This window comes from Triturus cristatus, chromosome 6, assembly GCF_964204655.1.
Source record: "Triturus cristatus chromosome 6, aTriCri1.1, whole genome shotgun sequence".
Classification (NCBI taxonomy): domain Eukaryota; kingdom Metazoa; phylum Chordata; class Amphibia; order Caudata; family Salamandridae; genus Triturus; species Triturus cristatus.
The window spans coordinates 1,666,103,300-1,666,126,046 of NC_140589.1; the positions used below are offsets into that span (position 1 = coordinate 1,666,103,300).

Below are 22,747 nucleotides of genomic sequence, written 5' to 3' on the forward strand. Positions count from 1 at the left end.
CCTTCCGGAGGAAGGTATTGACGTTCCGGAGGTCCAAGATAGGGCGTAGGCCTCCTTTGCCCTTCTTGGGAACCAGAAAGTAGTGGGAATAACAACCACGACCTACTTCTGGGCTCGGAACGCGCTCGACGGCCCCCTTGGCCAAAAGGGCCGAAACTTCCTCATGGAGAAGATTCAAATGATCCCCCGAGATACGGTGGTGCTGTGGTGGCATGGCTGGAGGGGTCGTCTCGAAGGGGAGGGAGTAGCCCCTTCGGACGATTTGCAGCACCCACCTGTCCGATGTGATGGACCGCCAGTGGAGCAGGTGATGGCGAACTCTGCCGCCCACTGGCGTGGAATGGGCCTGAAAGCTCGGACTAGGAAGGCTTTGAGGCGGATGCTGCCGGGGTGGATGTGGACTGACCTCGTCGTCCTCCAGAACCGCCTCGGCGGAAACCACGTCCGCGCGCAGGTTGGTTCTGCGGCTGGTGGCTAGGCGTACGTGAGGAGGCACCCCTTCCTTGGCCACGAAAGGGGCGAAAAGCGGAAGTTTGCGACCGCGGGGCCGAGAGGCCCAAGGACTTGGCCGTAGCCCGGGAGTCCTTAAAGCGATTCAGCGCACTGTCCGCTTTCTCACCAAAAAGGCGAGTGCCATCAAAGGGCATGTCCATGAGAGTGCTCTGGACATCACCCGAAAAGGACGTGGACCGCAGCCAGGCGTGACTTCTAAGCGCCACCGTGGTAGAAATCACCCTACCCAGCGAGTCCGTAGTGTCAAGCCCACAGCGGATAGCATGCCGTGCTGCATCCCTCCCATCGGCCAGAGCCTGGGTAAGTCGTGTCTGGACCTCCTCCGGACACAGGGGCAGCACGTCCTCCACCGTATCCCACAGAGAGTGTGAATAACGGTCCAAGAGACAGGCGGTGTTCAAAGACCGCAGGCCCAAACTAAGGGAGGAGAACAGCTTTTTGCCAAACTGTTCCAGTCTCTTGGAATCCCGGTCCGGCGGAGCGGTCGGGAAGGAGGATTGGGAGGTAGAGGCCTGGATAACCAGGCTCTCGGGGGTAGGGTGTTGGGACAGAAAACTGGGGTCGCCCGGAGCAGGGCGGTGGCGCCTGGCGACGTTCCTGTCCACAGGAGGAACTGTGGAGGGCTTGGACCAGGTGCCCTGCAGAACGTCAATGAGGGCCTCATTGAATTGCAGCAGAGGCTCAGTGGAGCTTGCTGCAGACTGAAGCACCTCAGTGAGGACGTTAGTCCTCACAGCCACGGCAGGTAGCTCGAGCCCAAGGGCTGCGGCCGCCTTGCGCAGCACCACAGAGAAAGCAGCACCCTCCTCCGAAGCCACAGTCGGAGGAGAGATGAATCCAGTGTCCGGAGAGGTATCCAGGCCACTGGCCTCCCCCAGTTCATCTGCCCAGTCCTGTGACAGCTGAGCCTGAGCGGCCATAGGATCCTCGGATCCCTCCCAGTTGTCCCCATCATCCGATTCCTGGTATGCAGGAGGAAGGATCGGATTCAGGCGATAGGCAAAATGTGTCTCCAGCGGCGCCGAACGCGGCGTCCATCGACGCCGTATCGGCGCCGGGCCCGGAGTGGGGCTGAACCGGGGCTCGATGCCGAGCGGAGACGGCGTCGGAGGTGGTACCGGTGTCGACGCCGGCGGAGGAGGCGTGACGAGGTCGACCTCATGGCCGAGAGGAAGGCACTGACTTCCGCCGGCGTCGCGTCAGTCCCAGGGACCGGTGGGTATGGGGACTTGCGCGGCGCCTGCGGCTCCGCTGGAGCCGCGGGGGTGGAACCAACCTGACCCTCGGCCGAGTCGCGCGACCGGCGAGGGGAGTCCGAAGAGCGGTGTCACCTCTTGGACTTCTTGGAGTGCTTCGACTTACCCGAAGACTTGGATCCCGACGACCGATGATGACGTCGGCTGCGGCTCCGCGACCGATCCTTGGACCTCCTCCTGGACCGGAATCGAGAGGGGCGCGGAGCCGAGTGGCGAATCTCGAGAAGCTTACGGGACCGCTCCCGTCCAGCCTTCGAGGTCAGGGCCTTGCAGTCCGAACACGACTCCGCGTCGTGGTCGAGGCCCAAGCAGTAAAGACACCGGCGGTGATGGTCCGTAACCGACATCAGGCGGCTACAGTCAGCACAGGCTTTAAAACCAGGCATCCTACCGGCACCGGAGTCGAGACAAGATCAACAAGCATTTACAATGCAACGGTCTCGGCATTATTAAAGTTAGAGCTATTGGCATTGCTCATGGCAATGCCGTTTCTTTAAATGTTTTAAAAACAAAAACATAAACAAAAATAATGTCATGAGCAATGCCAATAGCTCTAACTTTACCAATGCCGAGACCATTGCATTGCATAAACGTGAGCGTTCTAAATTGCTTCCATCATCGGGACATTGTGGTGATTATTAATGCAGCGGTATGACCTGTCAGGATTGCTGTATGCAATTACATTTGTGCAAATGCTTCATTACCTGCCTAATGATTTTGGGAGATATGCACTTGTAAACCACTGTTTGTGTTAATATAATAAAGGATTTTTTTTGCTGGGCATGTCAAGTGGAACGATTTGACCGTTAAATGTGCGTGTTTACCGTCGGAAAATCAGTTTGAGTTTATTCTGCGTATGAGGTAAACAATGATGCGTATTCCAACGCCTTCCCTCTCACGAGTTCTCTAGTATTCATATTCTTTATGGCATGGCCACACTGGGAGCCAAAAGAAGCAAACGTTGTCAGACCAGCCCACCCCCCACCCCCACACACACACACACACACACACTGCATACAGCGAGCGAGCCTGACCACTGCAAGGGCGACTTCTTCTCCCCCAAGAAAAACATGAAAAAGTTGCAATCGTGCTTCGTTTTACAACAATTCTCGATTATAAAACGTCGCCCAATCATTGAATTACTGCATGGAGATGAGAGACAGGGCTGCATGGCTGAATGAATGATTGGATAGTTGAATGGTGAGGAGTGGGTGGATGAAATATTTCAAGAATCGATCACAATGAATAAAGAATTTTGGCTATGAGGAGCAAATGGTCTCAATGCACTGACCAAAGGGAGGTGCTCTGGTTTTCATCTTAGGTTCGGCACTAAAATGTCATTCTCGAATGTTGCCCAACACTACCACTGCCAATCCTTGTGAAACATCCGGTGCCCTGATGCAGGCGCGCAACACCCATTGGACTCACAGGGCTTCAGCCCCCCCCCCCCGTCGTGTGCGGCAGCCCGGGATGAGACACCTTCCCGGGCAAAAAAGCAGCCGCACCCGAGCACTTCACAGGTCTTTAAAAGACCATTTGCATGTTAATGGGGCCTCGCTGTTGTTTCACCCCTTCTAAGAGCCCCTGCAGCTCCACTCTGCCTATTGCTTAAAGTTCAGCCCCCCCCCCCGAAATTTTTGCTCAGCCCCCCCCCGAAATTTGGCTTTAGTTGCGCCTCTGCCCTGATGTATGTAACACAGCGCCCTGATGTATGTAACACAGCGCCCTGATGTATGTAACACAGCGCACTGATTTAGCACCGCAAAGATTTTAATGCAAAGCATTAGGCTTTGATCTCAAATGGAACAGAGAAGGATAGAACTATGTTGTTGAGAAACTGCTCAACGTGAAACCAGAAAGAAAACACTGCCTCAATCCCGGCTTCGATTTCACTGCATTGTGTGAAGCCGAGCAATTACTTTTTTTATATCTTCATACTGACATGAGAGCATCTTGAAATTCATCAGGTCGGGGTGTGCAATGCACAAATGCAAACAACTCTAATGTTACATCTACAGTAACATCCTTGGCCGTATATAGCGCGCAAAAGACAGCTAACAGAGTGCAGCAGAGGCAAGAAAAGAGACTACACAAGTCCCGCAGTCCGTCCTCGCCAAACCATCCAGAGCAATTACTTTTTTTATATCTTCATACTGACATGAGAGCATCTTGAAATTCATCAGGTCGGGGTGTGCAATGCACAAATGCAAACAACTCTAATGTTACATCTACAGTAACATCCTTGGCCGTATATAGCGCGCAAAAGACAGCTAACAGAGTGCAGCAGAGGCAAGAAAAGAGACTACACAAGTCCCGCAGTCCGTCCTCCACAAACCATCCAGCGTCTGACTCGTAAACCAAGAAGCCCGAGCCCAGGAGTGAGGGGGAGGGCACAGAGGCGCACCAGGAAGCGAGGAGGATTCGAACAGAACAAAGGGGAGGCATATGTGGCAGCCTCAGAACGTGGGCTCTTTTGGTGGGGGGCGGCATCAATGCACAGCGGGTATACCATGAATTACGGCTTCAGAGAAGGGGAGTCACGAGGTAGGTGGGGGGGGGGCAGTCGCACAGGGACAGCTGGCAGAAAACGAAGTGGAGCCCTCGTGGGAGAAGGAAAGGGACAATGGGAAGTGGGGGTATGTAAGGGGGAGCAGCGAGGAGAACAGAAACAAGAGCAAGCACACACCACCGAAAAGGCAGCGTCGTTTTCGGATTCGGGGGCGTGTTTTGCTGTTGTCTCCTCCCTGAGACTTTTCGCAAAAACCACGCCCCCCGATCCGAAAAGGACGGGGCCTGATCGGAGTGACTGACCTCTTCTCCAGTGGCTGGCCAGCATTTACGAGGCCAGCCAATGGAGAACAGGGGAGAAGAGGGGCTGGATAAAGCCCCTCTTCTCCAAGTCATTAAATCTCCGACTTCCGGTTCTGCCTTTCGGCAGACCGGTAGTCCTCGACCTAAAAAGGATCGAAAAAGTTAGTCAAAAAGTGACTAAAGGGGTAGCTCTCCCGGATCTGCGCTTACTGGCGCGGAAAAAAGAAGAACTGACGTCAGCGCGCGAGGACGGCGTCTAAGTACTCCGATGACGTCATTCCGGCACACGACGCCGATGACGGACGCGGAGCCGCAGACGACGTCTAGCGACGCGCAAGGGGTATTGCTGACGAAAAATCTTCCGGATCCAGTCTGACGCCTGTGGATATTCTAAGGTGAGGAATCTAACTAACATGTTTCTTTCAGATGTTGATGTATAAGATAAATAGGAGATGGGTCAGTACTGACCCCTGCCTGATCCCTCAAACAATATTGTCTCCTGAAACCTCCCCATCCTTACCAGTCCTCACCCGTGCTTTCAAGTACCTGTGCAAATAAGGTAAGAAATGAACTAAAACCTCATCCAACCCATATTTTAAAAGGACTGACCACAAACGTGACCTGTTAACGAAATCAAAGGCTGAGGTAAGGTCCATAAAAGTCAAGTAAATGGGAGATTGCCGAGCTATAGTATATTTGCCAATAATCAGGTTAAGATTTAGGCACTGTTCCACAGTTCCCAATTTACTTCTAAAACCTAGCTGGCACTTATTTAAAATGTGTTACTTCTCAGCCCAGAACCTAATTTTATTAAACAGGATCCTCCTACGTATCTTAAGTGTGTTATCAATCAGGGAGATCGGTCTATAACAACTAGGGTTGGATCGGTCCCCCTTTTTAAAAATCGGAACAATAATGCTGGTAGAGCATGTGCTAGGAATAAAAGTACTGTTATTATTAAAAATATTAAGTAAAAGGGGCTCCCAGAACTCCAGTTTATGCTTAATAAGGTCAATGGGAAGCCCGTCAGGGCCGGGGGCCTTGTTGCCTAAACTTTGGTGAATAGCATCCTAGACTTCTGATACCGATATCTGGATCCGCGAAGCATCCTGGAGGTCAAAGGGATCCTCGCTCTGAGATGGAGCTGTGTATATTTTAGAAAAGTGAGCGTCCCAGGCTTCACTGGATATGTTGCAAGTTAAAGGGGTAAGTGTAAGTCCCATAGATCTCATGTCTTTGATTGCTGCCCAAAGAAATTTAGGATAGGTGGACTTGAAGAAAGTCTACTGAGTTGTCTGCACTGCATTTGGTGAACTTATTCAATCTGCTGGAGTACACCATCTTCGTTCAGTGTCTACAAGCACATAATATGACATCCACTAGTCAGAGGGCAAGGAAAAAGGATTCAAGTTGCCCCGTTCAATCGACAGGCATGCAGGTGGAGGCTCTGGACCCTGAACCCTGAGACTATGAGACAAGGTCTACCCTGTGAGGGAGACAAAGCGGATGACACAGGGAGAGGTAAATTAGGTCTGCATCCCAAACCTTGCATAGTCAATCAGGGACAATCAGAATAACTTAGGCCCAGGCGAGGTGAATCTTCTTCAGAACACAAAAAAAATGTAACGCGTCCCCCAATTCTCCCTGCATCAGAAACTGGAGGGCACATAATTTTGGGCAAAGAGCATTCTTGCGAGTATCAAAAAGGTTGATGTAAGGAGTTCCACAGAACTGGAATACATCCTGGACTACTTCCTGATGAAGATGCCACTCAATCAGCTAGATGATATTGACAAAACGTCAGCTCACATATTGAGCACTCTGGACAGATGATGTGTCCCCAGGCATAGCTGATGGTTCGGAGTCCAAGACTAGAGCCACTCAGCAGAGAAGGTGCAACCCTAATCCCCCTTGATTGTTGATGTACCACATCACGGCTGTATTGTCTGTCAAGATCTGGACAGAATGATTGCAAAGGGGAGGGGGAAAAGGCTTCAAGTGCCAGACCTATCACCCACAAATCAAACCGAATGATGTGCAATATCTGTTCTTCTGAGGAACAGAAGCATCTGATTCCCAGCTACTCTGGATGTGATCCCCACTCTAGGTTGGTGGCATCTGTTATAACTATTGTCACCAAAGGGGCAGGGTGGAACTGTCTTTCTTTGAAGATATGGTTGTCCATATTCCACCACTGTAGGACCTCTGCAGTGTCCGTGGAGATTTTGATACGAGACTAAAGATCACCAGGATGTTGAAACCACTGTCTGTGGAGACACCAATGAAAGGCCCTCAGGCCTGCGTGCTTGAGTAACCAACAGAATGCAGGAAGATAGCAGAACCGCTGAGGTGTTAAGACCATGAGGACTGGAATTATTGCTCCAGTGAGAAACATCTGAATCACAGTCTGAATGCCGTGAACCCTCTGAGGGGAAGGGAGGGCTTGAATTGCTGAGGCGTCCAATTTTGCCCCTGTGAATAGGATGATCACCAGGTGAGACTTGGGCTTGGTGATCCAAAAGCCCATATAGAGCAGCAACATGTCATCTGCAAATGGCGGATTACCAACTCCAGCGAGGTGGCTTTTAGAAGCCAGTTGTGTAGGTAAGACAATATCAGAATTTCTTGCTGTCGGAGATGGACCACAACCACTGCCATCACCTTCGAGGGGAGGAAGTGAAGCCAAATGGATGAACTGCAATCCAAAGGTTAAGTGCTGATATTTCCTGTGCGGCCACAGGAAAGGGATATGGAAGCAAGCACCTGCAAGGTCGACAGACACCGCTTCCAGGGATAGCAGTATGTGAGCTAGGGACAGCATTTTCAACTTTTTCTTTGAGGAACCAGTTCAGAACTCTGAGGTCTAGGATCAAACTGACAACCCCAACCTTTTAGGGGACCAGAAAGTACCAGGAATAGCATCCCCGGTCCCGTTCCTGCTCTGGAACCAACCCACTGCTCCCTTTAGGAGTAAGGTTTGAACAATTTACTGTAGGACACGTAGATGGTCCTGTGGCTGTGGGAATGGGAATGGGTGGAAGGTTCTGTTGGAAGGGTAGGGCATACAACATTTCCACAATATGCAAAACCCAAAGGTCTGATGCGATAGCCTTTCAGACTTGTAAAAGGAGGGCACCAGTCCTCGAAAGGGCTGCATGTGTACAGACACGGAAGAACTGGAGAAATGATTCCCTGCTGTTACTTGGGAAGAACAAGAGGAGGAAAGGGAGAGAGGGAATATGTTTTTCCTTTCCCTCGACCCCTGTGCTGCTTGGCCTGTTCGTGCTGTTGCTGGTATTGTTGGAGACCCCAAAAGGAAAAGCCTCTTGAGAAGCCTCAAAACTGTTAATTATCCCTTGCCTGGGTCTGGAGGACAAGTGATTGTGCAGCAGCCTTGCAGTCTTTAAACCTGTGCAATGGTGAATTGTTGTTTTGCACAAAAAACACGGGAGCCGTCGAAGGGAAGGTCCATCAGTGTTGTTTGTATGTCCTGTGAGAAACCAGAACCATGCAGCCAAACATGCTGATGTAGGGAGAAGACATCCCCATGGACCTTGCAACTGAGTTCACTGTAGCCAGTCCGGATTGCATAAGTCTTTAGCCGCCATCTATCGCCTCCTCCCCACACAAGCGTAGTAGAGTGCCAGCAAACATTTTCGGCAAAAAGAACAGAAGATGGACAGACTGCAATATGGCTGGGTCTGAACTGGAATGGCATGGCGAGCAAAAAAGCAATGGATTTAACCCAGGTCTGTGAGTGGGAGTGAATGTTTGATGTGTCCAGTATTCAATCCATCATCTGTTCTCTTTATATTTGTCGTCCTAAGTACGAAGGGTATGCCCGTCTGGGTCCCGTGCTCGCTATGGCACCGGATTCAAGCTAGCCTGGTTGATATGGGGTGATCCCCAAAACCAGTCCAAGGATACTTGTTTCTGGTCCAGGGGAACCTGGCTTGGCAGTTCGGGCTGGACTGTTCCCCTGAGGACAAGAATCATATGTCATGCTGTACCCAGCGTGCATTCGAGTTCAAGTCGACGGTAAAACACACATTTTTTTAAACACCCGCAGAAGCTGCAGACTTCTGGGAAATAACTCTTCACTCTTCAACACTATGTATAAAGACAGAACAGTGAACTTTACTCGAAAGTCCCCATTGTGCTTCTACTTATCGCCATTTAGCGATTGATGGAATGGTATATCCTTTATTGGTCTAACCTTTTCGTTCCTCCTCTTTTCAATTGCAGTTACATAGAATTTACACATGACTAAGGTTACCTAAGTAGCCCGCTCTGGGCGTTGCCTCCCCCATAGGAGATCTCCTACTGTTGATTGTGGGATATTGGGATTTACCTGATGCAGGTTGAGTGGTTATCCGATATAGGAGGGGGTTGGTGGGATGGTTTATCTTTTTCATGTTTTATGGTTTGTTTGTATTACGCAGGACATCACAACACGCACTGGCTGGCTTCCTAGCACCACACACACAGATGTTTTTATTTACAAGCTATCACACCTGGTGTAGCGAGATTGAGGGGGGGGGGGGGGGGGGGGGAGGGCCCTAGAGTTGGAATGTGAGAGGTCTGTGGAACGCTCGCAAGAGGAGGCAAGTCTTAGCCAATCTAGCCAGGCACAAAATACATATAGCCCTGCTACAGGAAACCCACTTCGCTCCACTCTCTGACAATCGTTTCATGGCAGCTTGGGGCACCAATAGATTTTTTTGCCAGTTACTGTACCTACTCTCGCGGAGTCTGTCTCCTGATCCACAAAGCATTACCCTTTACAACCCACACAGTAATCAAGGACACTGAGGGGAAATATTTATTAGTGGCGGGGAGTTTGGAAGCGAAGCAGATACTCATAATTAATGTCTACGCCCCTAACGTAGATGTGACTGGATTCTTCGCTAACATATCCACACACATCTCTGGCATTCCTGTAAACTCCATCATATTAGGAGGTGAATTCAACCTCACCCTGCAACCCACTTCTGACACTACAGGAGCAGGCCACGTCACCAAACCACAATCCTTAGAGGAGCTTAAGGCCCTGCTGCGGACCCACTTGTTGGCTGATGCTTAGCGGCAACAACAGCCCATTAACACAAACTTCTCCTTTTACTCAGCACCAAATAGTACATGGTCTCGTATAGACCACTGGTACTTAACCCCGGATCTCTTGATTGATATGCAGTTGAAAGACTACTTACCCCGCACATTATCAGACCACTTACTGGTACTGTTATCATTAACCTTACCCAGCATAGCACGCCCATACAGATCCTGGCATTTCCCACTGATGCTCTACTTGACACGGTCTTCAAAAGTGAGATACGAGACGTGATCATCGAATATTTCCAGATCAACTCTGGCTCAGTACCCCAATATGCTACTTCATGGTAAGCCTTCAATGTATATATTTGGGGCATATGCATAACTAAACAAGCTGGGGTTTTGCGCACTATATGCCGGGACCTTGATGCCATGAGAAGGCGCTACAAGATCTTGATGCTTGGGCACTCTCGGGTGGCTCACCCCTTCCACTGCATCAGCGTGCAAACCTCCTCTAAGAATTCCAAGAGCTTACCTCTCGTACCTCTCGTAATACCGCTTATCTGGGAAAATATGCACGCGCTTGGGCATATGGGGAAGGGGAAAGACCAGGATGGATCCAGGCCATACTCCTTAGTCCCAGATAACAGACCGCGTACATCACTCAACTGCAATTAGATGACGGCACTCATGTAACTCAAGACGCAGATATCCTCTCTATCTTTTTGTCCTACTACACTCGCCTATACACTACACGCTCCCCACCAATCGACACTACTTCAATGCGTATAAGACATTGACATGATTTAGCACCCACGAAAAGGCAATAAGATTAAACTCGGGGGAGGAGCCAAGATGGCGACCGGGACGGCAGCGTAGACTCCCGGCTCCGTGAACCTCCGCATCCCGCACGGATATCCTGCCTGAGATCCTCAACCTGTGCTACGTGGTCGTGTTTCTGAAGGAGGGGGGCTCCCGACTGTCTGACTCCGAAGTTGCTAGCTGCGGTATCGCCGGAGAAAATCGCATCTGAACTTTGCGGCCGACGCGGCCCTGGAGCCGGGACATCGAGTGAACGCCGTGGCCGGGTGGCAGTGCGACAACAGCGGCCAGTGGTGACTGGGTGGAGTCGGTCACCGGAGCGGTGCCGGACTCGGCCTACATTTCGACATGGTCACTTCTACTGTCCAGCGTAGCGGACCGAGTGCATGACCGGGGGTGCAAATTTTGGATCCTCCGGTGGCTGCCCCTGCCTTGCTGGTGAGCTGCCCGGCCGCCGTCCGTATCCTGCCCCGATCGCGGCGGGCCGCCCCCGGATTTCTGCGGGGGCTGGTCCGTGGTGGGGACGACTGTTGCCCGTGACCAAGGATAGTTTTTTGCTTGCCCCCGGAACCCGGCCACCCGCGACGTGGACACCGCGACGTTTGTCTCGGCCCCGGTGAGGGTCGGGCATGCTTGGCGGCCATCTTTGGGCGATGAAGCCTACCATCCTGTCCGCTGGGTCGCGGCGGGCCTGTGAGCGTACGACTTCTGGGAGTATGGCGGCAAGAGCGCAGAGAGCTGAGCTGGGGTACGGCGACCTCCTCGAGGCTCTTGGTACTCTTCACTCCTCCTTTGTTCATGGTTTCGTGATCCTAGGGAATAGGCTCGATGGTGTTGCGTCGGAGTTGGGGCAGTGGCGGCCCGCCTGTTCACACGAACGCAGAGACTACCCACACTGCGCGCAGGAGGATGCTGTGGCGGCCGCCCCTGAGGTTAGTGCACGACTAGACGCCCCGGCCAGTATGCTACAGTGTGTTCGACCTTCTGAGGGCCTGATCTCTCCCGGAGGCGATGGACCTGTGTGTGCTGTGGTGGCCTCGTCCCGTACATGCCCTCCTACGACTCAGGGACAACTCCAGCAACTAATGTCTGCTTTGGCTGCTTCTGCCTCCCTGAACCCTGCATGCAGTACAGATCCTAGGGCAGCCCTGGGAAGCCAGTTTCTTCACGCGGCGGACTGTGTTCCTCAGAGACTTCGACCCCACCTGTGTGTGTCGCTTCTCTGTCGTTGTTGGACATTTCTCTGCCTGGGAACATTGGGTGTGATGCTGGGTCGAGGGGTTGGCGTGGGCAGAATTCCGAAGAGTGGTCAGGGATGAGGCTGCCCCTCTGGGGTGGTCGCCTAGTGGACGGGCGGGCTTAGGGGTGGCGTGCTCTCCTGACGTGGCTACTGGCACAATAGGTGCATAATGCTCCCCATCGTGGTTTGAGAAGATTGTTTTGGTGCTGTTCCTTGTTCACTTTAGGGGAACCTTACCGTGCGGGAGGGAGAACGCCGGGGGTCTGTTATGAAGGCCCTCCTCCAAGTTTATAAATACTTTCTCTACCCCCCCGCCCGGTGGGGGTCTTTTCCTACCTCTTTTTCCCTACTCTTCTATATTTCGGGTCTGGTTCCAGGGCGACAGGCACACTGCTGGGGGGGGGGGCCGTACTCATTTGCAGAGGTGCAGGGTGGGGGGTTGGGGGAGGGGATTCTGTATTCTTTCATCTCCTTTTCCATGGCCTCCTTTTTCTTCTCTGACTCTTTTTGTTTTTTCTTTTTCCGGGATCAGCGTGATACACTCCCTGTTGTTATGCCTCGTTGCCGTTCCATGTGTTCACAACTTCCGAGGTGTTCTTGGGGAGTTTTGGCGGGGGCCTGCGGGCGCAACTGTATATTATGTTCTTCCCCATCCTGATGTTCTTGTGTTTGCGCCATCGACCTAACAGATTGCTGTAAATCGCTAACATTCATTACTCTGCAGATCCGTGATTGTTGTTTTAAAATTGCTTGTCACCTGATCCTACTGCCTTGTCTCATTATAAAATGAAAACCTTTTCTCCTGGTGCCCTACTTACGCTGTTCACAGTAATAGTAGTACGATTTTGCTCCCCGAAGTGCTGCCTGTGTTTGTATTTGTCGTTATTGCCCTGATTGCTTAGCGGCCGGCCCTGGGGGGTTGTAGGCCCATACTTGTTCTTATTGAACTGTTCAATAAAGGTTTTCAAAAAAAAAAAAAAAAAAAAAAAAAAAAAAAAGATTAAACTCCGTGTCACGGCAATATGTGTTACTATGAATGTCATATATGCATTGAAGTGTCCTTGCGGTCAAGCGTATGTGGGAAAAACTGTGCGCAAAATCAAAATCAGACTAAATGAACATAAATCCAACATACGTAACAAGAATCCTAAATCTACCATTGCTTGTCATTTTGTTGAAAAACAACACAGCATTTGTCAACTAAAATTTTTGATTTTAGAGGTCATCACTAGACAAGAAGGACGGGACGATAACAAATTTTTGTTACAAAGAGAAAATCATTGGATAAAACTATTGGAAACCACCAAACCGTTTGGAATGAATGATAGAATGTAATTTAACTGTTACTTGTAACAGTACCTGGTTGATCTGCATTTGGAAATTCATAATTACCATTGGTTATTTTGGTTTAACATTGAAATTATGTGTTTTATTAATATTCATTCATTCAACTGCTCATTGAAATCTGCTTTTTTCATCTGCTTTTTTATTGCATTACATATCTTTCATTCTTCCATTTTTTTTCCACTATTCTCTTTGCACCCCACATTTAACGCCACCATTTATTACACTTTTTTACATATTTTTTTGATCGGCAATCTTTTTCACCGGAACGGGCTTTTCATTAATATGGATCTTTTTCACCCGGGTAACCCGTATTGAGCAGCAGTTATATTTACTGTTTAACCTGCTCCTTTCCAATATGGCCGATATAGGAGCCTTATCTTGCGGTAGTCCATCATCGATGCCCACTTTGATATAGGTCAGTTTAACATTCACCTCCGGGTAGCACTTCCGTTAGACAAACGTAGGACGCGATTCACTGACACTCCGGTGAGTTTCACTATTTTACGAGTATACTACTTGGATGTTTATTTAGAACGAGCACCAATGTTCCGGTTTTTCTAATGTACACAACACTTCGTTTTTTTTTAATGCGCACCTGGTTGATTTGTTACTTTATCACGCACGTTTATTTGGAGCTCACATGTCCGTCACCAACCGGATTTTACTTTTTGTTTCTAAGCACTTCTGTCCGTTGATGACGAATTCACGTAAATGTTGTTATACGAAGTATTTTTCTGAGATTATTCTCAGTTCTTTATGATACGGGTAGCACCGACTTCCTAAATACCAGTCGATTCTCCTATTTTTGGGCAATTGGATTCACTATCACTCACCTTTATCAGTAATACTAATTCTGAGACTGCAGTATAGAGTCCCTTCGTGTATTGAGCTTTAATTTAATTCAAAGGATGTTGTTCCCTGATGAAGGGTTTAATACCCGAAATGCATTGGAGCATAAAGGAGTAAAAAACGCTAATAACTGATGTTGAACATGATTGCATCAAGATGAATTCATATGAAGATTGAAAATAAATATGAATTAAGCTATGATGATGGTTTGACGGACTTACTTACACATTGTGGTCAAGAACAGTTTAAACACCCTCCTGGGTGTCTGGTAGTGCCCACGGGTATGTTCCCTATATTAGAGAACGCTGTTCATTATCATTATTATATCTTCAGGAATGCCATCTTCAGCGGGGACTCAGAATCCATCAGGGGACACTTTTGGCCACTCTATATGCGGAAACATTCTCTTATTTGTACGCGAGTCCGTTTCAAATCTTTCTCCAATAATTCGAGTGGTGTCTTTTCTGGTCTCGTTATCAGCAGAACCAAATCTGAAGTCTTCCCCTTGACGGATGCTACCCTCCCTTTCATGTTGGACTTCCCCCTGCGGTGGTGTGACGACCCCCCTGGATATCTCGGCATTTTACTACACCGTACAGCATCAGAAGTCATCCGCCTCAATCATGGCACAGCGAGAAATCGCCTATCGACACAGACTGATTGCTGGACAACGTTCTCACTATCGTTATCCGGTAGGATAGCTATCATTAAGATGGTTGTTCTGCCTCACTTTCTCTACTTATTTTTAAATATTCCCATTCCACTCCCACAACTCAATTTTTTGCTATTCTCCGGAGCATGTTGACACGACTAATTTGGGCAGGTGGACAGGCCCGGGTGGGGTGGCAGACACTCACAATACCCTTTGAGCTTGGCGGTTTTGAAGTACCCGATTTTTACTTATATTACCTAGTAGCACAATCACACTATGCCTATTTCTGGTACCACTCAGACATACAGCTACAGTATTTGAAACCTGAACATTCACATGCTCGCCCCTGTCCTCTCTCCACTATTCTTCCGCTTGGCCTCGCGAGGACACCAACGGAAATTCATACACTGCAGACCACATGCTGGGCTTGGGAAAGGCTTCACAGATACCTGAAGGCTGACTGTCTATACTCCCCACACCTGCCACTACTCAATAACCCGTGATTACCTACGATCACCGAAACTCTAACACAGCATGCACTCACCCGATTTCGCCTCTCAGCCATGGGAGATGCATTTCGAAACAGCGAAGTGCGTTGAGTCGCAGATATAGTGGAGGGGGATGACCCTTTGACGGATAAGATGTGGACATACTGTGCTGAGCAAACTCGTTATATCTCCAATAACTACAAGCACCAACTCCTACACTTTAAAAATATACACAGGGCTTATGTCACCCCCAAACGTATCGGTAACATTGACCCAACTAGGCCAGACAATTGCCAGAGGTGCATGGAACTGCCTGCCCGTCCGGGCGTTTTGGGAGGCGTTTTTTGAGCATCTGACATTGATGGTTGAATAAGAGCTGACCCCCTCCACACTGCTTGCACTGCTGTGATATGTCCGTCTCCTAAGGGCTGGGTTCTGGCGCTTTACTGCTATTGCCCTACTGTTAGCCAAAAGACCAATTTCCTTACACTGAGTTCTACCCGAACTGCCGACAGTAAGAGCCTGGATGAGAGATCTCATGTGCTGTGACACTACTAGTGATATATATGCAACGTTGCAGCCCCTTGCCTCCCGTCCAAAGAACATTTGGCATCCCCTTCGCTCCTATTTGCTACTCCACCATGAACTTACTGACTAAAATCCCTTCACAGATATGATGGATGCTTTGTTAGCTAGCCTGTTATGACAAATAGTACTGCTTGTATCTATTCTCGCGCGAACCTGCACTGTTATTTGATTATTATTATATTTGCCGTTGTGATGCCATATGTTAATATCTAATCAACATGCTATGCACTGTATTTGTTATGGCAATTACTTTTGGAAAACTGCAATAAAAACTATTAAAAAATAAAATAAGACACCAACTAGCACCCTACCCGGAGATATACCCAATACACACAAGTACTTGCAATAAAAACAGGTAAGTGCCACAAATACACAGTGGTTGCCAGGGGGAGACCAAACCATATACTAAAAAAGTGGTATGCGAACCACGACTCAAGTCAAAACTATACCCAGAAGACGTATAAGTGCTGGGGACCCAAGGAACCACCTGAGGTAGTAACCAGGAACCCCACGGAGGCCGTGTGCAGAGTGGAAACACGACAGCATGCTCAATTCAAGTCAATAGGTAAGTCGCGGTTGTAATTTTAAAGAAGAAGGACCCTTCCCAGTGGATCCTGAAGAAACCCTGTGGAAGACAGAAGGTTGGAGAGCCACCCCACCCGTGGATACCCTAGGACCCAGGATACCTACACCAGGGAAGCCAAGTGCAAAGGTGTGAAGTGGCGTTAGAAACCATGTCTAACTCAATGGAGGACTTCAAGAAGATGCCGCTGCTAGTGAAGATGAAAGTGTCCGGTGGAACCCGATGGTGGATTCAAGTTGAGAAGTACCTGCAAGCAGAGTGGGCAGAGTCTATGCCACTCAGAATTGACCAGGAGGCACAGAAGATGAATGCCCACCGATGTCGTGTGCTGGAGGAAAGCGGACGGTGACCTTGGAGCTGCAGCTGTGTGGACCAGGCAACGCGGAGGAAGACCAGGAGCCATTCACGAGCTGTCCCACGTTGGGTATCGAGAGTTGAGGGGTCGGTGTAAGTCAGAAGCACCAACAAGCCTTGACAACTGCAAACAACGTGGAAGGCAAAAAAGGTGCAGTGTCGGGGCCAGCAAGGTCCAAGTGACTCACCACAAGCAGGGGAGTTAGAGCAGGCCCAAGCAATCAGGGGAGCCCACTGGAATCAAAGACGACCCTCAAGAGGACCCACAGGCTGGAGGCACTGGAGTCGCAAGAGGACCTCGAGCAGGTCACCAAAGATACAGGCCCGCGGTGCAAGAGATGCGGTGAAGACCGAGATCGTGATCGCAGCAGATGCTATCTGGAGCCTGAAGATCTTGGAGGAAGAGAGCCAACAAGCCTTTGCAACGACAAGTCGACGGGGTGCACAGGAGTTTGGTTCCTGAGGGTCTGATGAGGGATACTGGCCTCAAACTGTGTGTGGAGACAGTGCAGGCCTCGAAGGAGTTGTAGAACCATCACCTGTGTTGCTGAGCCTTTCGGAGTCCGTGGGAGCCCAGGAGCAGCAGACTGGTTAGCTTGGCTGCGGTGTCTGCAGATGCAGGGAAGTGACTCTTTCACTTCAAGGGAGATTCCTTCAAGCGTCTTGGATGTCCACAGGCCTTGGAAGGTTCCTGTATGGAGCACAGGCACAGAGGTTGCAGCAGACTAGCAGGGCATCGAGACCAGGAGCAGCAGAAGTCTTACCATTTGCAGCCTTGGTGCCCAGAGCGAAGTCCAGAGGGCCCAAAAGTTCGAAGATGAAGTGGTATCTTGATCTGAATCTTGTCCCACGAAGAATCTAGGGACCCACACACAGGTAAGCCCTTAGGTACCCTAAGGAAAGGATTGGGACGATTCAGAGGTCCCTCCCAGAGGAGGGGCTGGACAGTGGGGAAGATACTCCCATGTCCTTTGTCCAGTTTCAGACCAGAGCGGGAGCCAACAACTCCCTGAACTGGTCTATGCAAGGAGGGCACCAGATGTGCCCTGCAAGCAGTCTCAGTGGCGCTGGCAAGCCCTCCCACCCAGCCCCATTACACTAAACCCTGTCTGGAGGTGGTCACACCTCCCTGTGACAGGATATCTTTTGTTCTGCTTTCCCCTGCTCGAGCGAGGCTCAGCGATAGGAGGGCAGAAACATGTATCTGGTCGGCAGCAGCCCTAGGCTGCTGTCCGGTTCTGGAAGACTGGTACTGGAAGCACTGAGGGCCTCCCGGAGGATCTTTCCAGTGCTTGGAATCATACCTCCCACACCGTTTACGCAGTGGGAGGTATGATTCCAACATGTTTGATACCAAACATGACAGGGTTTGTTACAGCCAGTTTAGAGATGGTCATCGCCTGATGATGCATGGCCCCGCTACATGTTTTATTTTAATTTATTTTACAAAGTTTTATATACCGCGAACTTGACCCGAATCGGGTATCATAGCGCTTAACATAGCACCAGTTGCATTACATGAGGACACATTAGGTTTTTTTTTGTGGTTTTTTTGTTAGACACGGGGAGATTAAGTGGTTTGCCCAGAATCACAGGATATCCAGCGTCCTTGCCGAGACTCGAACCTAGTTCCCCAGATTCGAGGTCGACCGCCCTAGCCATTAGGCCAACTCCTCTCCCCAATGTTAGTACCCATGTTATATGGCTGATGCACTTACAACTCAGGCGAATGGACTCCGTAGGTTGTAGGGGTGTCCTGCTCATGCAGGGGTACCTGAGCACTTACAACCGAGCACCCTGCCTTCAGGATTAAAAGGCCTGCCTTAGGGGTGACTTATAGGTTTTAAGTGCAGTGACCTCAGATATAAGAAAACTTATATCTGCTGTAAGTGGTGCTAGCACAAGCTTACACAGGCTGCAATGGCAGGCCTGGAGTCACAATTTGAGTGGTCTCTCATGGGTGGCATATTACATGCTTCAGGACATCGGAGACCCTGGTGTACCATGAAAGCAGATCCTACTTTCCTTCAACATGTATATAAGGGACTGCATAAATAAGTAAATCTTATATATATATATATATATATATACATATACACACCTTCCATGTACTTATGCATCTATATATTTATTGCTTTTCTTCTAATTCAGCATATCCAATGCACTACCCTATCTCTGGCCCTATATCCCTCTCAATATATCCTCTACCTCAACACTCTTTCATCCCAGACCCCATACCACTACTATGATCCCCTAAATAACCCATTCGAGACTCTTCCCTCCGCTACCCCACCTTGCATCTTCTCATACTTTTTTTACTATTCAGACCTCATAAACAAGCCTTTCTAAACTCTTACCTCTGACTCTTCCCCCTCCACCTCCCTTTTACTCATCTAAAACCCCACCTGCGGCTATGAACTAAAAAAAACAGTTAGACCCTTCCCTCTCCTATTCCTCCACTATTCCTTTTAAATCAAAAAAACAGAATAACATGTCCACCACTCAAATAAATGTAGTTTCCCTATACTAACTCCTTTCCACCTCCCCTTTACTCACCTCAAAAGCCCTCCTACAGCTATAAACCCCACCAAAAAATAAAACATTTCTAGACCCTTCCCTCTTTTATCCCTCCACTATTCCTTTCCAATCCAAATAACAGGCTAACATGTCCACCACTCAAATTAATTGCATCTGTCCCTATACTAATTACCACTAATCCTGTTGAGGTTCTGGAGTAGCGTGCTTCTCGTCGAAAAGCGATTCAGCACCGTATTAGGGGTAGCAAGCTCTATATAAATGCAAACCTTTTCCCTCTTCTATCCCTCCACTATCCTTCCCATTCCAAATAACTGACGAACATATCAAATTACTTTCATATTTCACTATACTAATTCACCACTAATCCTTTATGAGTTCCGGAGTAGCGTGCTACTCGCCGAAAAAGCACTTCAACACCTCATTAGGGGTAGCAAGCGCTATATAAATGCAATTACAATACAATACTATACAATAACCAGGCCATGAAGTAGTGACTCCAGGACTAATGAAAAGTGAAGACTACCTCAATCCTTTGTCTTTAAGATGAACCTTAAAGCACAATGAAGGCTGCCTGTCCATTATGGCCTCTACTGCTAAGTAAGGAAGATATGGTAATTTCGTTTTCTTTAGGGGTTAGTAAAAACTGAAGACAAACGAAAAAAACTGGCACTATTTTGATTCAGTGCTTGACATGAAACTTAAGGAAAACGGTCAGCAGAAAAGGCAGCCTAGGACAAGAATGTATTTGGAAAAAGCAGACATGCAGCTGAAGTATTAATCCCACTGACTCTAGAAGACAAAGTAACAGCATAAAGGGAGGTGTTCAAGGTAACTTTTTAAGACAGAAGTGTGCACATTCAAATGCTGAGACAAAGAGGTCGAGGTCCCACTGTAACGTGTCAAAATTAAATTAAAAAAATACATGTGAATCCTTTCCTTGTTAACATTTGATAGACGAGGCTTTTTTCTCTGCAATTCATTTTAAAACAACCTTTTACCTGTGATCAAGTTCTAATGAAGTTGCTGCATCTAGTCCTTCTAATGTCTGCTGGAAGAGCTCCTTGTTCTCATCAATGAAATTCCGCTGCATTTGAGACATCTGAGCCATGACCTTTTCTCTCCGCTGTCGCGCAATCTCAGCTTTGCGCTTCTTCTCAGCTTTATCTTTATCCCGTAAACTCTGCAGGAACAATAGCGGGGAAGCCATTAGGAACTTAATTTAAAATGTAATTAAAGGGTAATAAACGGAAAAAGTCCACCATGCATCTGATACAGGTTGCAAGTTCGTCTTCACATCATACAGCATAGTCCTGCTGTCATTTTATTATGCCTTTTATAATATATGCCAGCCTGCAATGCCAAAATAACAACCTGTCTAATTTCCTTATTACAATCACGTTTTGATGTCTGTGCACAAGTATTGAGAAACAAACGTAGCTAAAACGCGCTGTAAAATGTTACAGTTGAGTTGTGATGTTATAATGCTTCCGGCCAGCAGCCAAAGTGAAATATAGGTTACAAGACCGTGATTACAGCTGCAATTTAAATAACGAAAATGATGACTAAATGATCATTGTTATGATCTGTTTTTCTAAAATGAACAATGATGGGCAGAAAGGAGATATCTTCAGCAACATGTTTATTTTTTGCATCTAGCTCACAACAGGAATGAAAGAATCTCGGCCTGTTACTGCTCAGTCTGAGCTCCAGCTCTTAATTAAATATGAATTATTTTAAAGCAAAAACGAAAAACATGTAGCAAACACCAAAGATTCGAGCGGTTTGTGGTAGGAGTGATGTGTTACCATGTATTATAAGGAATAACATATCTTCTGCCATAGGTTAAATGGATATTTGCAAGTCACTTCGGAGCCTTTTGCCTCGTCCCTCTGTTTGGCCATGGAACTCCTCAGTGACTTGCAATATGTTATAATCTACGGAAGAGGGCATTTTAACTGTAATAGTACATTTCTTGATAATTATTTTATTCATGAGTCCATCACAGGTTGTCGAAAGTTTGCATTCAAGTTCTCTGGTGCTCTACTAGAATGTGCAGCCCTGACTTTCAAACTGACTCACTTTAGTTGGAGTCTTCTGAGTGTAGCAAGTAGCCTGCTCCTTCATCAGCTGTGCACCCCTAATAACCTATTGCAAATCTTTCATCCAGTCAGCTGCTTCCATACAACTTTCCCCATCTTATGGGCAGAGCTTGCCGCAGGTACCCGTCGGATAGTACGTTCACAGGGATTGGCTTGAAATCAGCAGATTGGTATGTCAAATCAAGTAATATGATTTCTTGTAAATACTCCAAGAAACTTTATTGTTTGATTCATTAAAATCTTTACATTAGAAAAACACTATTCAAAAACAAATCGGTGATACAAAATTTTTAAAATTTGACATTACAATATTGCACAAGGCGAAAGATCCCGGATTTAGATGTTCATGATTTTTTAAAACAATATGCGTTATCTACAAAAAAGTGTATGCCAAGGGGCGCAGAAGCTTCATTTCTAAAAGGGAGCGATTCCATTAAAACACAGTAAAAAAGACGTTAGTTGCACAAGTCCAGGAAAGTCAAACTGTCCAATCCACTCACTTTAAGGTTCTATCAAGACGGGTGATGATCTCTACGTATAAAAGGATATGGTCTCTAGTGTCTCAGGGCATTGCGATCATGTGTGCAGCCGGTAAACCACACAGTGCAGCTAACCGGTTGGGTCAGAAAAAGAAAGGCGACTGACTGTCATTTATGAGAAAGAAACAACCCAGTGCAGTAAAAAACTGGAATATTGCTACCGGCACTCCCACTGCGCTAAAGTTTTTGCCGCTCTTGTAACGAACTTGGTGAACCGGATATTGAGCGTCGGGTTCTCTGGAATCATTAAATGAAACAACAATCAGGGTCAGAGCTTCTAACAAAATTAGCACCAGACGTCACTAATAGATCTGCCTCTTATATTCATGTCAACCTTCGGTGCAGCAAGTCTGAGATGTGACCCATATGCATCCCAAAAGATGGTTACAAAACCATCATTAACATACTAAAAGATAACCCGAAAAATGTAATTCTATTCTGTGATTAGCGTAGTATTAATTGTCTGAATTCTTACCTTTTTGTGGAGAGAAATGGTCGTGCGGCATGAGCGTGAGGATGGCAACACTGCATTATTGATATTAGGGAAGAATTCTGAATCTTCGGGATATAGAGCGAAGTCTACATTGAAAAACATTAAATAGCTGCACGGAGACAGTGAGAAACGATTTACGCTCAATTCCATTAATACACAGGGATTTACCTGCATTACCATTAGAGATTGGCCTGAAACAATACATTTCACTAAACTACAGAAACAGCACGTTAATAAGCCCTGAAGAAGTCCCAAGAGGGATGAAACGCGTTGGCGGCAGAGCAATTGTAGGATGTTTTTAACCCCTTCCATGCTCATGACGGAACGATTCCGTCATGAGCATCGGTTGAGCTGTGCTCATGACGGAACCGTTCCGTCATGGCCCCGCCCGCGCTCGAACCCTTCAGCACCGCGGGGGAATCCGCGCAGCGCTGAAGGGGTTAAGAAAGTAATTGTTACATATTAAAGGACGAACGATAAACAAACTACAATCAAGTCTCTCATCATCAATAGATATATGTAC

The 22,747-nt window shown here is 48.0% G+C and overlaps 1 protein-coding gene across 3 annotated transcripts in view; it reads right to left on the reverse strand.

Annotated features, from left to right (window-relative positions):
- Window positions 1–22,747, reverse strand: part of UBR2 (ubiquitin protein ligase E3 component n-recognin 2) — a 1,393,714-nt gene that overhangs the window by 510,803 nt on the left and 860,164 nt on the right. For all 3 annotated transcript variants that reach the window (XM_085612829.1, XM_085612828.1, XM_085612830.1), the window contains one exon: window positions 20,092–20,273. In XM_085612829.1, coding sequence (XP_085468955.1) covers window positions 20,092–20,273 — 182 coding nt within the window. The remainder of the gene's footprint in view (window positions 1–20,091; window positions 20,274–22,747) is intronic.